This window comes from Oncorhynchus kisutch, linkage group LG13, assembly GCF_002021735.2.
Source record: "Oncorhynchus kisutch isolate 150728-3 linkage group LG13, Okis_V2, whole genome shotgun sequence".
NCBI lineage: Eukaryota > Metazoa > Chordata > Actinopteri > Salmoniformes > Salmonidae > Oncorhynchus > Oncorhynchus kisutch.
Window position 1 is genome coordinate 50543405 of NC_034186.2, and position 18873 is coordinate 50562277.

The window sequence follows — 18873 nt, forward strand, 5'->3', positions numbered from 1 at the left end:
AGTCTGGGAAAAAATGAAGGACATTATCTTGATTAGCCTTGATCTTGACGTGTCTGTGCGTGTGTATGTGTGTGCCTGCCAGGTGTGGCACTGCCCATCTCTGAGGCTTCACATGATCTGTCTGTATTCCCACCTGAACAGGCCGAACAAAAGCTTGGTAGATTCCACCAGAGAATTCTCTGGGACCCATGGGAAGCCAAAGATATCCACTGTGTCCTCCTCATAGTCTGCATGGGGCTGGGGCCAGATGCAACAGCAGCCTTTGGAAGACAATAGTAACTTAGATCTGCTGCAGCCTAAAAGACACTGAAGGCAGGGAGTTTTCCTCAAACAATATTGTCAGTACTGATTCTGTTGTATTGTAACAAGGTCAACATAATGTGTATTACTTCTGTCCACTTTTGTCAGCTGTCCAATCTAACAATGTTTTGAGGTTTTGTTTGAGTCACACACGATATGAAAGTCCCACCTACTTCCTGGATCATGTCCCACGCTGTTATTGAATGGCCTTCAAGATTTTATTGTCAAATTCGTGAAAACACAGTCAATTAAGATATGTAAAATATATTAGTATTCGTGGAATAATTGACTTCTACCTGATGTCTTTTATGAAGATTTCTGATTGACTGAGTAAATTAATCCACAAATACAAATATAATCTTACATATCATAAATGATTGCTTTTTTATTAATTTGATTATATATTCTTGAAGGCCATTCATAAACACTGTGGGACATGATCCATGAAGTAGGCGGGACTTTCATACTGTATTTACCATGAGGAGTGTTGTTTTGTCATGTGTCATGGAAAATGCCTAATGTAATGTCTCTGTACTCTTAAACAGTAGATTATACACTGAACAAAGGAGTACTGAGGAGTATTTCTGTCAGTAATAATTTATTTAAATTGACTGATTTCCTTATATGAACTGTAACTCAGTCAAATCTTTGAAATTGTTGCATGTTGTGTTTATATTTTTGTTCAGTTTAATATTAGCCTGCTAAAATATGCCTCAGCTGTGTTCTCATAGAGACGTTACTGTTTCAGGGAGTCCCTGCCAATATTATAGCTGTCAGATGACAGTGGCCGGGTGTCTTCCCGACCCGAGTCAGATGCACAGGAGAAACAGGGTGGCAGGGATGGGGTCAGCTCACACTGGCTTTCCCCTACGAAGGGTGACACCAGCGTCCTCTTCCACTGTGTTCACTTTAGAGAAACGACATTAAAGACACAATCTGTCATTTCAACAGTCTGGCCATGGCACTTTGGTTGGGAAGATGAGGCATGGGGCTGGTGGAAGTGTCAAATTCATAGTCAGGCTAACTTGGCTAACTACATGTACGTTTACATGACATCCGGACCCCTGTTTATTTTGTTAGTCAATCTCACTCAGATATCATATTAAAAACAGCAAACATTTCTCTCCACCCTATGGCAAAATGTGTAGTTTTGCAGAGATTACTGTAAAATTTCAAAAACGTATATGCCCCATCGCAAAATGTGTAGAATTGCACGAAATTAACTAAAACTTTTTTTAAAACAACAGGGGATGCTATTTTTTTTGCTCGCAATGTGGTGTGGTGTGGTGGGTTCGGGGTTATACACACGTGGATACGCACACCCGAGAGCAACTGCGGCCCCTCATTATAAATTCATTTTTTTCTGGCCCCCACCTCCGTCAAAGTTGACCATCCCTGGTATAGTTGATGTAATGCATTATATTTGTATGCCATTTGTAGCCTTGTATGAAAGTAACGTCCTATGCCCTTCCCCGACAGTCGGTCTCTTGGTGTTCTCGTCACATTGGTGTTCTCGTCTCATTGGTGTTCTCGTCACATTGGTGTTCTCGTCACATTGGTGTTCTCGTCTCATTGGTGTTCTCGTCACATTGGTGTTCTCGTCACATTGGTGTTCTCGTCTCATTGGTGTTCTCGTCTCATTAAAAACAGTACAACAGTGAAGTAAAATTGGACACAGGCTAACCCTAATTTCCATATGCAGATCTGTCTCTGCAAAACAGTATCTCGCCATCTCACCATGCTTGCATTCAAATGCATATTCACATATTTTCCTAAATCATTTTCGACAGCATCAGAATGTTGTCGTATGCTGGAGTAGTTTATGACGAGATTTAATTCGCTTTCCTTTGCATACATGCTCGAGAACTAGGGAATATATAGGCTAGATAAGTCCACCTACAACCGCGTGTTTATACCACTGGGCAAATTTTTATGAATATCCCCCTACACACCACAGATAGAGACAATAAAGAGACATTGAATTGGATTTGTTTGTTTTGTGAGGCAACGTATATGTTTTTCATAACATCAAGAGATCCAGACCCAAAGCAAGCACACGGAGTCGTCTTGGATGTAAAATGGTAGGTTCCATCATTTCTGCTAACCTTTCTTTGGAGAGAGGGGAGGGCAATTTCAACCTGTGTAAATTAATACATCTCCTTCCTACAAGCGAGTGTGTAACTTAAGTCTTTCCAAATGGTCCATTGTGCTGTGAGATGCTCAATTGTGAGAAACGGGGGCGTTTCTAGCTTTTTGGGGTACCTAAAAGCGAGACATTTAGCAGCATTTGGCAGCATAAGGAACATTTTACAGTTTTAAAGTAAATGTATGCAATTCGACCTCTTTTTTGACATGGGACATAGAGAAAATGTTGCAGTTTTAAAACTAATTTCCTGCAATTCTACACATTGTTCCATGGGGTTGAGATAATTTATTTTGGTTTTTAAGCTAATTTCTTGCAGTTCTACACGTTTTGCCATGGGATGGAGAAAAGATGTTGCCGTTTTAAAGCTCATTTCCTGCAGTTTTGACATATTTTGCCATGACTTATGCCATGTTCATATGATATCTGAGTGAGAGTAACTAACACAACCAATGGGGGGCCTCCTCGAGGTCAGGACCCCTGGGCACATGCGTGCCCAGCCAGTAATTCTGTGATGATTACTACAAAGTTTAGATAGCTGGCTAGACTAACTTACCTGGCAATCGATCAAATGTTAGCTGACATGTACTAATTGAGTGACAGTGACTGACATAACTTCTCCCTAGCTGCCTCTTATTAACCCACCATAATATTGGCCTGGAAACGGCACATATTTTATTATTATTATTTATTATTATTGCATCATTTAGTGCAATTTATTATATTGGGCTACAGTTTTTCCCCATTGGTGTAACCCAGAATTGTGTAATGTATGTTGCAGTGAAACAGCAACTGTTTCAGTATTAGTTTTTACTTGTGAATATAATCAGCATGTGTAATCAGCATGTCGGGCATGCCGAGAGTTTGGGACTATAAGGTTTTATCTGCAAAAAAAGATCATTCTGAAATAATTGGCTTTACTGAACACTCATTGGTTCGAATGGTGTCAGCAATTTTTTTTAAATCAAGTATTCTTTTGAACTTAACAACATGAATTGGGGTACTTTGAGGTACTATATAGGTAGAGAACATTGAACAATAACAACATTTTGACAAAAATGCAGATGGAACCTTATACACTAGTCCCAAACTCTCGAAAATGCATGTTGAAGGGGAAATTAGTTGGGACAACTGATAAGAGTGTGTCCCGAGTGGAGGAAGCTAAGCTGTTAGCAGCACGCTGTCTCCCGTTACAGCGCTTTAACAGGGCTCAGCATGCTGCTCCACTGTCCGACTGCCCTATGCTGGGCTCAAACCAATTATCCTGTTTCACAACACACGTGACCGCCCTCCTTGACACTGTGCAAACCGATTGAGACATACAAAAGGGACCCCTTGCATGGCTCCATCGGCGACATTTCAAGATAGCTGTGGAGGGAGCTTTACGGTACGTTCTTAACTCTGTTACACTCACCCCTTCTAAACTCGCTAGACAGCGATAAACCCCGACCGTTGAGCTGAGGCCAACTGTCGATCCGGGCCACGGTAACGGGGTTCAGCGGGCTGCTAAAAGCATAGCAACCGCCGTTGTCCAACTGCCCCATATTGGGATCGGGGGGGGATCTACAGATACTGTTTGTCATGCTCAAGGAATGAGCGCCATTGTTTTTTACAGTAACAAGTCTGTTGTCTACAGTAACAAGTCTGGTGTACAAGTTAACACCCTGGCAGTGCTGTGCGACCTATAGCCTGACCTCTGGAAATCATGTCCAATTCTACCACGAACTCTCTTCTTTTTTAAACGTTCTTTACAAAAAAAGAGCCATGTAGTTAGTACCTCATATTGATTTAGCATAATGAGCTACATTCTCTGTCATTGGGCCTCCATAAGAATATCTCCTCATTGTGCTGAGCATAGTGGTAGTCACTTTTATCTCTGGTAAGGCCCTGTTGACTCTGCTTGATCAATTAACCTGGAAATGTATCATGTTTAACTAAACGGTAACCGTTTCTTGGAAATAAAGTACGTTTTCACTTGTTAATGAAAAGATGTCCTTCTGTAATCAGCATGGGAGACGTGGACGAAAATGCATGTTGATGGAGAAATGAGTTGGGGCAACTGATGAGTACGTCCTATTATATCCCTGTTTGTCTGGGTGACACAATGTTACACAGGCTACCCAAATAACCTCATGCTATAGCTAGAACTGTGTGGGTGTGAATGTGAATCCCAATATCCACAGTCATTTATGTGATAAGCAATGGAAATATCATGCTCAAAAATATTTTTGGTCATGAAAGCAATATTACTTTATTTAAATATAATTTAAAGGTTTACAATAAACATAAACAATGCATACAGGTCCTTTGTTTTTCGGGGTGGTTATTATAATTTAGGACAGGTGTGCTAATCTCAATACGGTATTTGTATGTCGTATTTGCCTGTATCACGGGGAATATTTCAATAGTTGAAATTACCAATGAGTGACTTGAAATCTTACAGATTGTGACTACTCGTGGTCACTACCTGACTGTCGCTGCTCTGTGCTCTCTGGGTGTTTCTGGAGGCAAAGGCATAGAGGAATGGATCCAAGCTGCTGTTGATGAAGACCAGAGATCCCGCAATCCTCCAATTGTCCTCCCAGAACACTCTCAGAGCTTTATTCTTTGCCAAGATGGCCGTCACTCCCAGCAAATTCATGACATGGTGAGGAGTCCATAGAACGATGAAGGTCCCAACGATAAGGCTCACTAATCTGGTCGTCCTGTGGCTCCTGAAGAATGCTGTTTGGTTCACCCTTCGCTGGAGGCGCATATAGGCTGTGGCCATGATGAAGAAAGGAACTACAAACGACAGGAGAGTCTGCAGGAGCAACACAGCCACCAGCTCAGCATCTGATGCAAAATCATACTGGCACCGGACCCATCCATTATCATCCTTCACATCCCGCACCGTCACCCCATAAGGAATGGACAGGACCCCAGCTACCCCCCACAGGACAACCAGTAGCACCCTCTCCTTTGCCACTCCCGGTCTGGCCCAGCTGTGAGAGTGCACCACCTGGAGGTAGCGCTGGATGCTCAGAAGTGTGACAGTCAGCAGACCGGTACAGATACTGCAGTAGAAAAAGTACATGTTGAGCTGACAGAGCTCTAAACCCAGGCTCCAGGTGAAGACTAGGTTGTAGATACGCAAAGGTAGGGTAAGGATGCAGAGTAGGTCCGATGCAGCCAAGTTCAACATCAGTCTCCTGCTCAAACTGGATAGATCTTGGTTCTGACGGAGGACGACTATAACTGCAATGTTACCAGGAATACCGAGCAGGCAGTACAGAGACAAGGCCATGCCAGGAGCCAGACCCCAGAAGGAGGCATTAGAGGTGGGGGCGTTAAGTTGTTCCATTTCTTGCAGTAAGGCAAGCTGACCGGTCGACTGGCTCTCAGTAAAGTGAAACCCAGATATGTCATATAGGGTAACAACCTAGTAATATTTCTGAACGTTCGCTATTCGTAATTGCAGAAGCTTGCTGATCATGTTACAAGGAAAATAAGGAACAAATGGCACTCCTTAGAGGTTTACGGAACTCAACATTTTACTATGAAATACATCATTATTTTAAGGAATATGTGGGCAACCCTTCCATGGATTGAAGAACTGAATGTGGCACTTTCGGTATTAATCAAACCACAGTTCCATGGGTTAAGGTTCTCCAACCCTATTTACCATTAAGTATGTAAGGATTCAGTGTTTTTAAACATACCCTCTGGTTCTGAAACAGTACAAAAAATGCTAATGTTTTGTTAATGCATAGGCTCCATGCTAGTATTTTCAGAGCAAGAAACAATGTAAGAATTCTCCCCCGTTTGCCATGTTTTAAACGTCATGCCCTATCATCTCAAAATAATTGTATACTAAGTCGTTGAGCAACACAATCCATTTAAGAGATAATTTAGGAAATAAATTGTTAACATGCTAAACAGGGGATCTACATATATATCCGTTTTTTTTTTAAAGGAATGAGAAGCATTTAAAAAAAAAAAAAGTATTTTAATTGTACTGAGTACAGTAACAAGTCTGGTCTACAAGTTAACACCCTGGCAGTGTTGCGTGACCTATAGCCTGACCTCTGGAACTCATGTTCAATTCTACCACAAACTCTCTTTAAAAACTCTTTTAAAAAATGAGTCCCATATAGTTAGTGCCTCATAATGACTTTGCATAATGAGCTACATTCTCCTTCTTCATTGGGTCTCCTCCAAAATAGATCTCCTCATTGTGCTGAGCATAGTGGTAGTCACTTTTATCTCCGGTAAAGCCCTGTGGCCTCTGCTTGATCAATTAAACTCCTGAAAGGCCTCTCCCCTGGCCCTTTCATCCTTCCGCATGGGAGGAATAGAAAGTTATCAGTCTTTCCAAGCTGATATGCAAGACGGAAATAAGTAGTTTGTCTATAAAAATGTACAGGTGCTTTATCAGCGTCACGGTAGGCCCCCAGGCCGCCTCTGCATTCAGTTTGCTGCTGCCGTTACGCCATTCGCTCCACGACCCATCTGGCCCCTTGTTCAGCCTGCCTTTGCCTGGGGCCTGCTTACATAGGGGGCGTACTGTACAGCCCTGCCCTGCAGACCCGGCTCCTCCAGCTCCACACAGGGATTGACTAGGGCTAAGTCCCCTGGCGATGTTATTGATTTCAGCAAGGGTATTCCTACTGTAGATTGGGCCTGAGTGATGGTGTAGATTTGAACCACGATGATCCTATTGATGGGGTAGTTTGGGGAGCAGTGTGGGTAGCCGTTTTCATATGGCTGAATGTTGAGTGTTTTGAAGGGAGGTGATGTGAAAGAGGAAGTGAAGGAGAAAGAGCATAACCCGAGCGATGTGTTCATCATTGCTCAGTGAATGTAGAGGGATAAATTGAAATGGCAGCGATAAAGAACAAACATGAAAACAAATTATAGTCTAAGTTTAAGCTACTTTTTAAGGAAATGTAAAGCTAAATTATTAATTTAGGTAACAATTGTTTTTCTAAGATTTTTTTGTTGATGTGAGGCAGCAACAGTTCAGACTCAGTCAGAGGTTCAGATTCAGTCAGGTGCAAAAATATATATATATTTTACCATGCAGATGATGAAGAAGGCTGGATCCAGTATATAAAAAACAATCACCTTTCTTGGCCAATAGCAAAATTACCTCAAACACAGGGCAAAATGCCCATAAACACATGGCAGAGCTAAACTCAGCAAAAAAAGAAACGTCCTCTCACTGTCAACTGCGTTTATTTTCAGCAAACTTAACATGCGTAAATATTTGTATGAACATAACAAGATTCTACAAATGAGACATGAACTGAACAAGTTCCACAGACATGTGACTAACAGAAATGGAATAATGTGCCCTGAACAAAGGGGGTGTCAAAATCAAAAGTAACAGTCGGTATCTGGGGTGGCCACCAGCTGCCTTAAGTACTGCAGTGCATCTCCTCCTCATGGACTGCACCAGATTTGCCAGTTCTTGCTGTGAGATGTTACCCCACTCTTCCACCAAGGCACCTGCAAGTTCCCGGACATTTCTGGGGTGAATGACCCTAGCCCTCACCCTCCGATCCAACAGGTCCCAGACATGCTCAATGGGATTAAGATCCGGGCTCTTCGCTGGCCATGGCAGAACACTGACATTCCTGTCTTGCAGGAAATCATGCACAGAATGAGCAGTATGGCTGGTGGCATTGTCATGCTGGAGGGCCATGTCAGGATGAGCCTGCAGGAAGGGTACCACATGAGGGAGGAGGATGTCTTCGCAGTGTTGAGGTGAGACATACCCGCGACTCGTCAGTGAAGAGCACTTTTTGTCTGAGCACTAATGGAGGGATTGTGCGTTCCTGGTGTAACTCGGGCAGTTGCCCTCCTGTACCTTCCCGCGGGTGTGATGTTCAGATGTACCGATGCTGTGCAGGTGTTATTACACGTGGTCTGCCACTGCGAGGATGATCAGCTGTCCGTCCTGTCTCCCTGTAGCGCTGTCTTAGACGTCTCACAGTCGGTAGAAAGCCCTCTTTAGTGTCCTAAGTTTAACTGTGACCTTAATAACTGTGACCTTAATTGCCTACCGTCTGTAAGCTGTTAGTGTCTTAACGACCGTTCCACAGGTGCATGTTCATTAATTGTTTATGGTTCATTGATCAAGCATGGGAAACAGTGTTTAAACCCTTTTACGATGAAGATCTGTGAAGTTATTTGGATTTTTACAAATTATCTTTGAAAGACAGGGTCCTGAAAAAAGGACGTTTATTTTTTTGCTGAGTTTATAACAGCATGCTACCTGACAAGCAGCTCTCCCAAAATGAGGAGAATGAGTATCCTGAAAGGACCTATCTAACCTGGCATAAACCATTCATGCCTTTCCAGGTAAATTCTCAATGAACAGGGATAGGGCTAATACACTTTAATGGCAATTTGATTGCGAAATTCACATTACTCTGACCAATAGTAAACCTGTTAATGAAAACAATGGCGTCATTAAACATGTGTTATTATTAATCAAACAATCATCCCGTTTGTGTGGGGAGAAATAGAGGGAAATGTGTGATGTGGCTTGACTTGGATTTTTTCCACAAATGCTAAAAAGTTAGCATTTGGAAACAGTAGCCAGGTAAACAGACGTAGAAGACGTAGAATCTTAATTTCAGCCAGTTTTCAACAGCAGGAAAATAATCCTGCAGCAACAGGAAATGTGAATTATCATGTGATTTATAATTAATGGACATTTTTTGTAGGATTTTGTAGGGGACAAATGACTTACTTTAGAAGCCTTTTAAAACATTGAATACACTACAAGTATGCAGTGACGGCTGTGCAAGTAAATACAATTGTCAGCCAAAAAAGATTGATCAAATTAAGATCCTACATCTGTACCGTGTCCTTAGACTGCTTACAGTGTAAGGAAACCAATATGTAATTTTGTAACTTGGAAGTATCGTTTCCTCAAAAAATGTAACAGCTGTTTTGCTGTCCGTATATCATATTCAGTCCTTCATAGATACACTACATGACCAAAAGTATGTGGTCATCTCATATATTAATATGGAGTTGGTCCCCCCACTTTTCACACACTCTGAAAGTGGGCGTTATCATGCAGTGGTTCCCCTATTTATCTATTTCATGATACTAGAAAGTGATTGTTGAATTTCGATACATAACTGATCATGTCATTTTTTAAAGGCTTTCCACTAGATGTTAGAACATTGCTGCAGGGACTTGCTTCCATTTAGCAATAAGAGCATTCGTAAGGTCGGGCACTGATGTTTGGGCGATTAGGCTTGGCTCGCAGTCAGCTTTCAAATTCATCCCGAAGGTGTTCGGTGGGGTTGAGGTCAGGGCTCTCGACAAACCGTTTTGTGCACGGGGAATTGTCATGCTGAAACAGGAAAGGGCCTTCCCCAAACTGTTGTCACAATGTCAGAAGAATGTCATTGTATGCTGTAGCGTTAAGATTTCCCTTTTCTGGAACTAAGGGGTCTAGCCCGAACCATGAAAAAAAGCCCCAGACCATTATTCGTCCTCCACCAAACTTTACAGTTGGCACCACACTATGCATTGGGGCTATGCATTGGTGATTTGTCTGTTGAACTGCCAGATGCTGAAGCGTGATTCTTAGAAGGCATTTCCACTACTCCAGAGTCCAATGGCGGCGAGCTTTACACCACTCCAGCTGATGCTTGGCATTGCGCATGGTGATCTTAGGCTTCGGCCATTGAAGCCCATTTCATGAATCTCCCGACGAACAGTTATTGTGGTGACGTTGCTTCCAGAGGCAGTTTGGAACTTGGTAGTGTGTATTGCAACCAAGGACAGACAATTTTTAAGCACTTCAGCAATCGGCGGTCCCATTCTGTGAGCTTGTGTGGCCTACAACCTCGTGGCTGAGCCGTTATTGCTCTTAGACGTTTCCACTTCACAATAACGGCACTTATACTAGAACGGGGCAGCTCTAGCAGGGCAGACATTTGACGAATTGACTTGTTGGAAAGGTGGCATCCTATGACTGAGCCAAAGTCACTGAGATCTTCAGTAAGGCCATTCTACTGCCAATGGTTGTCTATGGAGATTGCATGGCTGTGTGCTTGATTTTATACACCTGTCAGCCACAGGTGTGGCTGAAATAGCCGAATCCACTCATTTGAAGGGGTGTCCACATACTTCTGTATATAGTGTATCATTCTTCCCTGGGAAAACCTTATGACTTCCCTGCAGTTGATATATCTAAAGTCTCCTATACATCCTTTAAAGGCATAGTGCAGTTAAAAAACGTGATATTCCTGTGTTTTATATACATTTCCACTCTATGAGGTTGGAATAATACCGTGAAATTGTGAAAATTATTATAATGCCCTTCTAGTAATAGCTGTATGAAAAGAAAACCAGAAATTTCAACCTGTTTTGGTGGGATGGAGTTTTGGCCTGTCTGGTGACAAATTAGTAAATAGACCGATAACAAAGAGAGTTCTTAACCTCGCTGCCAATAAAAGCTAGTTTTCAGTTTTCCCTCAGCTAGTTTTCAGTTTTCCCCTCACTCATATACCTCTTCCAGACAGTCCTAGTGAAATTCTTGCTTGAGAAATATATCTTTGCTAAAAAGCTAGTTTTGTTCATTTTTTATCATTTTAATTGAAAAAAGTCACAGGACGGCACTTAATTGTTACCCAGGAAGGATGTGATATTGAAATACAAATGACTCCATTGGAACTTTTAGGCTCGGGGCAAACAGGTATGAGTAGGTTATAGCAGTAACTCAATGTAATAACATGAGCCCCACACAAATGGTGGCGCAAATAAAACAGGATAGATAGAGGGATGGCATAAAAAAAGGCAGATAAAGAGATGGTTTTGCATGAAGATGAAAGTCCACAGAAGGAGAGTGCTGTGTTTCTGCATTCGATACATTCGCATTAAGGCCAAGAGATTAAATGTGTGGGAAGAGTGTGTGTGTGTGAAAGTGTGTGTTTTCATGCTCTGGGCTCTTATGCCAGAGTTCTAACCCAGTTGCAGCATACGGGGAGAGACCAGTGAAGGATCAGACTCGGACACATTCTGCTGCTGCAGGTGGGTGGTATATATACTGTACGCTATAGGCTACATCCGCTCTTTGCATGTGAATTTGATACAGTGGCTCACATGGGAAGTATTAGGGTCTATGCTGAAGGTTTACTATTATTAAATGTTCCAGTATAATGTTATAGGCCTAGGGAGAGGTTGCTGGATCCTGTTACTAACTGTGCTCTAGCATTGTTACAAAGCCATAGTCATTGTCATATGATATGACAACTTGTGGACTGTGGTACTCTGCTGAAGGGGAACTAACATCTACACTATATGCTCATGCTTGAATTAGATTGGGTTGTTTCAGTACATTTACAGCAATAATTTGACTAGTGGAATATTTAAATCTACATGATTATGTCTTATAACAACACTTATGTGTTAGGTCTCTCTATGCACAACATTTTTAACGGTCTCAAATGGGCTGTTCTTTAGTCTGAGATGATTATCAGACATTATAAAGGGGTCTTGCTCATGGGAAGTCTTACAATGCATTATAATGTTATTCTCACCTAATAACTCATTTAGATGAGCAGGTCAGGCTCAGACGGGCACCTTCTTTTGCTTGTCTGTAGAGGGATGGACCTCAGGCCTGCATTTCCCCAGTCACACACTCTGAAAGCGGGCATTATCATGCAGTGGTTCCCCTATTCATCTATTTCATGATGCTCGAAAGTGATCGTTGAATTTCGATACATAAATGATCATTTAATTTGTTATTGAACTGGACATTTTCCTGTCAAACTTGACCAACTGTTGTACCTTTTGATTTTGTTACAACATTTTGTTATTCTTTGGCTATGCAGTTTCATAGCTAGTTAAAATGGTAATGCCCGGTGCTGGTTAACAAACCATCATGAAGTGTAACTTGTAAACACAATTGATTTGTAATTGAGGATTTAGAAATTTAAGTTAAAATTCTGTTGTTGCTCCCTCACAGTAACTAGCCTAAGGCTTTAACTTGGCATGAGTTAAACCATATTTCTGTGTATCAGGGCCTTGGAAGGACAGGGCGGCGGTGGTTGTGCTGCTGACTGTATGCTGCCTGCTGCAGTGGCCTCTAGCGACCACAGGGGGGCAGCCCGGCACCAAGCCCCACTTCTTCTATGCTGTGGAGATGGACAGAGGCGCCACAGATGCACGAGCCCTGGCCGAGCAGCACGGACTACAGTTCATATCACAGGTCAGTGCATATTTAAAACCTGCCTTTATTACTTCATCTTATGGACCCGCAATTTTCATTCTTTAAATCAGTTTTACTGAGGGGCTTTTTGTCGGGAGATGTGTGAAAGTGCTGACTTCCATTTCCATTTGAGGATATCTGGCTTTCATCAAATTACAGCGGGCTTTCTGAATATTTCATATCTGATCAAAGACCCCCTCTCACCCACACACACACACACACACACGCACACACACTCACTTCCACTCTTACCTATCGTCACTGGCCAACCTTGGAATCCTATACTAAAATTTGAAACAAGAAATCCAGTTGTCTTTAGAAATGATTAGGCCTATTGGCTTCCATTTGATCTATTGTCTTCTCATCTGTCCATCTGTCTGTATGACTGATTCGTACCATATCAGTACAGTATTTTGTAAAGCGACTAGGCCTATTCAGGGTGTTTGTGTAGCTGATGTAATTGTGTGGCATAGTAGTTTCTGTATGTCAATGCGCCAAGATATTCCGTTTTTTGTAGTTCGAGGAACAGTGTTAGTGTCATGCGGTATATTGTGTTTCCCAGTTTCTGTTTTGCCTGGTCAAACTATTGAAGGAGAGGGTGAGGTTGAGTGTGAGGTTATTGATAAGTGATCAGGGTTGTGTCCTTTGCCCTGGTGATCGACTCCCTAATGTTCACCCTGAGGACGTAAGCACATTTCAGCCTTGGCTCTGCCCGCTGCTGCCTGGACTAGGGTTGCACATTTTGGGGAATATTCAGAGGTGGAAACTTTCCGTGGGAATTAACGGGAATATATGGGAATTAACGGAAATATATGCAAATTAATATTAATTCCATTTAAATGTATAGTTTTTTTGCATTGGATATATTTACCATATCATATGGAGACAGAACCATAAAACTTTGACCTTATCATAAGTAGACATAATTGCAAATGATTAAATCCTTCCAATAGAAATCCAAAAAACTATTTAGTTACGAATTTAACTTTAATTAAATGAGTTGATGGGATATTTTCACTGAATGATCCCCAACATTTTCAACAAATATCTGTAAAATGATGGTTGTCTTCCTCTCAGGCTTCCATGTCTTCTCAATGTCCACCTCTTGAACATCAGACTCTGAGGCCTCATCTTCACTGTCACTTTCCAACCTTGTTGAGGATGGCTCCTTGTCAGACTCAAACCGCCTCAAATTTGCCCTGATGTCCACCGGTGTTTCAACCCTTGTATTGGTCAGCCTGTTGCGTGCTTTGGTGTGTGTGTTCCCAAACAAGGACCAGTTGCGCTCTGAGGCGGCTGATGTTGCTGGGATTCGGAGGATGATGGAGGAAACAGGGGAAAGAGCCTCAGATCCACAAACTCCCTTACACCAGGTGGCTGATGAGATATGTTGGCTCAACTGCCATATTACATCTCCATCCCAAAGCCCTTGCTTGGAAGTGTACTTCGCCAGACTGCCAAGAATCTTGCCCTCATCCAGGGCAAGGTGGCGAGACACCGTAGTGATGACACCATAGGCCTTGTTGATCTCTGCACCAGACAGGATGCTCTTGCCAACATACTTGGGGTCCAACGTGTACGCTGTAGTGTGTATGGGCTTCAGGCAGAAGTCTTCACGCTTTTTGATGTATTTCATAACTGCAGTTTCCTCTGCTTGGAGCAACAGTGAAGTGGGCAGGACAGTACGTATTTCTTCTCTTACATCTGCAGCAGAGTCTGAACATCAGGCAGGATGGCATTGTCTCCCTCAATCCGTGCAATGGCTACTGTTATAGGTTTCAGGAGTTTCAGGCTGCTTACCACTCTCTCCCAAAATACATCATCCAGGAGGATCCTCTTGATGGGGCTGTCCATATCAGCAGACTGTGATATGGCCATTTCTTGGAGAGACTCCTTCCCCTCCAGGAGACTGTCAAACATGATGACAACACCACCCCAACGGGTGTTGCTGGGCAGCTTCAATGTGGTGCTCTTATTCTTCTCACTTTGCTTGGTGAGGTAGATTACTGGTATAACTTGATTACCCTTCACATACCTAACCATTTCCTTGGCTCTCTTGTAGAGTGTATCCATTGTTTTCAGTGCCATGATGTCCTTGAGGAGCAGATTCAGTGCATGAGTAGCACAGCCAATGGGTTTGATGTGAGGGTAGAACTCCTCCACTTTAGACCATGCAGCCTTCATGTTCGCAGCATTGTCTGTCCCCAGTGCAAATACCGTCTGTGGTCCAAGGTCATTGATGACTGCCTTCAAGTCATCTGCAGTGCAGAGACCGGTGTGTCTGTTGTACCTTGTGCCTGTACTCTTGTAGAATACTGGTTGAGGGGTAGAGATGATGTAGTATATTATTCCTTGCCCACAAACATTCGATCACCCATCAGAGCTGATTGCAATACAGTCTGCTCTCTCTATGATTTTCTTGATCTTCACTTGAACTCTGTTGAACTCTGCATCCAGCAAATTAGTAGATAAAGTATGTCTGGTTGGAGGGGTGTCTGCTGGGCGAAGAACATTCAGAAATATCTTCCAATACATATTGCCTGTGAGCATCAGAGGTGAACCAGTTGCATACACAGCTTGATCAAAACATTCATCAGCATTTTTCTGACTACGTTCCTCTATTGAGTCAACAAAAACTTCTGATTCCAGGAGGACCATGAGCTGTTGCTATCGATAAGGTGTCTGATTCATCATTTTCACATTGATTAGAAGTAGAGGGACTTTTGTCAGAGGTTGCTTGTTGTGAGCGCTGAGGGAACTTTATGCACTTGGCCAGATGATTCTGCATCTTTGTTGCATTCATCACATATGATTTGGCATAATATTTGCAAATGTACACAGCTTTTCTGCCTACATTAGCTGCAGTGAAATGTCTCCACACATCATAGTGCCCGTGGCATTTTCCTACAAAGATTAGATTTTTATTTTATTTAACACACTTTGCTGTAGGCTACTATTTACTAGTTATCAAAAAGTCACGTATGTCATATAAAATATATTCCCCCACCCAGTATTGTAATCAAAACTTACCAGAAAGCATGTAATCCTTGGCTCAGGCAGTGTAGAAGTGTGGGCTCAATAGCATCTCATTATTGTGCAAGATCTTGAGAATCAGCTGTACATGTGATGGAAGAGTGCACTGCACATGTGAAGGAAGAATGCACTGTGCATTCAGAGGGTTGCAATTCCATTGAATTGGGGATAGTTTAACCAAAATAGTGTGTGTCCCACAAAAAGGGTCACTGTTTTAAGCTAACTTTTTTGATGAATTTATTCTAAATTCCCCAAATTCCCAGGCTTAACTTCCCATGGAAAAATTCCTGGAAATTTACCGGAAAGTTTCCAACCCTTTGCAACCGTAGCCTGGGCCATGAATAATACATTGAGTTGACTTTCATCAGCAGTTATTGGACAGTGCCCCTCCATCTTGAACTCATACACACACACGGGCGCATATACACACACACACAAGCATACATGCACACACACAGACACACAGACACACATGTGTAAATGTAGCATCTCTTCTCAGGTATTAATGAGAGTGGGATCGGTCTCGAATCACCTCACTCTCTTTCTTTCTCTCGCTCTCTCTTTTTGTGTATATTATAGTCTCAGCAACTTTGGTCTCAGCAGAAGAGGAACGCCAAGCCAACCATGTCAGGTTCCTGTAGCTCCTCCAATCTGCTGACTGGCCTGTTTTACCTGTCGCCACAGGCTGATGCTAAATGTCAATGACATTAAATCCCTTTGTTAAGTCAAATCCAATTTAATTGTGTCACCGGTGATTTGCTCATTGCATGCATACGACATTGTATATCAAGACGGGCACTTCACAGTTGACTGTGATATTTTTGAAAACATTGAAGTGAAATGAAAAGTTTGACAGCACGGCGGGCTTTGGAGGATTATGAGATCTGCTTCTGGCATTCCAGTGGTAATATCGTATGAACGGAATGGGAATCAAATGTCTACTGATGCTAGCACTCAACATATTGGTGGTCTCTTTGATTTAGTAGCGCACCTAGGAGAATGTCATCAGGTTTCTGTGCATTGTATTGTGCTGGCTTGACATATTCATTTCGACTGGGATAAAAAATAAAGAAAGCAAAAAGGTAAAAACAGAGACAGCATTTTTGACATGATACATTTTACAACAATGCACTATAGGTCTCTTTACTTTCGGGGCGCACTCTTCAATACTGTATAATACAGCATAGCAGACATTATTGTAGTCAATTCAATATAAATTCATTCAGAAAGTAAAATGACGTTTCCAAATTCTAGTTTTCCTCATTGCTTTTTCAGTGGCAGAATATTCAGCTTCCTGTTTTGGATTTTATTTGATGAATTGACTGTCACTGGGGAGATCCAAGAGGACACTTCCAGTTTGCTGTCCAGATATCTCCGTGCTCTTCTTCTTTGGTTTCTGATGATGATGGCCATGATTAAACATCATTTATGTTGTTTTTCTCTTACCATAGCGTACAGCTCCCAGATATTTACCTGAGCAGTCATATCAAAAGGGCCCTAAAGATACCTCTCATTTGAAGGGTGGTATTACAACCTTCAGCAAGCCTGTACTTTAGATGTCTGAACGTCAGAAAATCTTCACACGAGGCGCAGTGAAAATATACAACAGAACAAAACACACGTTTTAAGTTAGTTTCAGTTCTCTCAAGAGAGGATAAGGATGTGAGTTGTAGTATCATAAACTCCCCCATGCATGTGTTTGTGTGTACTCAGGATGGATTATTGTCAGAATGTGTGGTACAGGTACTCTTCCAAACCCATGTAGTATATGGTTGCAGTCCATTGTTTATAGTTGTGATGTGTGTGTGTGTGTGTGTGTGTGTGTGTGTGTGTGTGCGTGCGTGCGTGTGACAAGAGCATGCTCAGACAGGGTAGGTAATAGCAGACATTACTGGTATGAGGTTTCAGACATGGAAAACAACAGGATCGTTCTCAACCACTTCTCACACACACACACACACACACACACATTTCTCATGGCCCCTGGCATGTGTGAAGGATTGGCATGCATACACACCCTCCCCTTAATCTCCTCATACTCATTCTATTACACAGAACATCAGACTGACTCAAAGTACTGTACAGGCTTAAGAGCCCTCGCACTCACATGCGCAAATGCATGTGTATTTGCAAATATGTCGTATCATGTTATTGCGTATTTGTTTTAATGACTGTAGATAGTGTGTATATGTGATAGTAGTATATATGACCGTGTGTGTCTGTGTGTGGGTGCGTGTGTGTGTGTGTGTGTTTGTTGTTGTTGTTGTGTACTCTGAGACCAGGAAGTCCCTCCTCTTCACCCAGTGGTGAAAGGCCTCCCAGAATTCCCCTCTCTCTAGTGATGTGGAACACTGCCGCCAGATTACCATATCATTACCATACCATTACCATACATTACCAAAGCACAGCTTGTGTTAGTGTCTGTGGACATTGTATCAGCTCATCAAGAGATTCAACCCCCCCCCATGCCTATTTTACACATACCCTACCTTCCACCTGTCTCTCTCTACCAATCATACATGTGCTCTTGAGGTGTGTTTTCTATCTGAGTAAAGCACATGTAATTGATGTAGAGAACTGGATTTACTGGGCTAAATGAAATCAGAGCGCTCAGAGATCAGTCAACTCGGCTGTCAATCACGCTTAAAACTACATTTGAACAGGGCTTAGTCTGTATGCTGTACCTCATTTAGAATCTCAATATCCTTTCAACAAACGATACAAACCTGCGAGTTACAGACTGACCAGTCAACTGAGCGAACGTGCAATATCAAACCAGGACATGCCGACAAACATAAATGCTGCTTACATGAGCTAAAACAGATACAATATTGACAGTATCTGGCTAAATTATTAGAAAGTGCTGGTAAATACACAAATACATATATTCTATAAAGGTTTCAAGGTAATGGACATTTAAGTCTTCCGAACAACCTCCATTCCCGATGTGATCATATGCATGGTGGATGGATGTTGGCTGAAATGCAATGACCAGACCCCAAAGCACACCTCTCTTTCCTCTCCCTCCTCCATTACTCTCTCCTGTGTCCTCTCCCTCTCTTTGCTCTTTGTGCAGGGCACTTAGGGGCACAGGGAGGAATACCAATACTCTAATGGCTAGTTGTGAGGCCCCATTCCATTAGTTAGAGGGCTGAAGGTTCACTCAACTCTCTCTCTC

General features: G+C 42.3%; 1 protein-coding gene and 1 pseudogene across 1 annotated transcript; both read right to left on the reverse strand.

Annotated features, from left to right (window-relative positions):
* Positions 1 to 1924, reverse strand: part of LOC109902927 (protein MMS22-like) — a 28931-nt pseudogene extending 27007 nt beyond the window's left edge.
* A 2781-nt stretch (positions 1925 to 4705) lies between these two features.
* LOC109902926 (leukotriene B4 receptor 1-like) lies at positions 4706 to 5910 on the reverse strand. The gene has a single exon (XM_020499616.2). It carries the CDS (start codon positions 5784 to 5786, stop codon positions 4881 to 4883), a length of 906 nt encoding a protein of 301 aa, XP_020355205.1. The 5' UTR covers positions 5787 to 5910; the 3' UTR covers positions 4706 to 4880.
* Positions 5911 to 18873: the final 12963 nt, after the last annotated feature.

What these genes read in the sequence shown, in the direction of transcription:
- LOC109902926 (XM_020499616.2), bottom strand. Translation starts at nt 5,786, where the DNA reads ATGGAACAACTTAACGCCCCCACCTCTAATGCCTCCTTCTGGGGTCTG.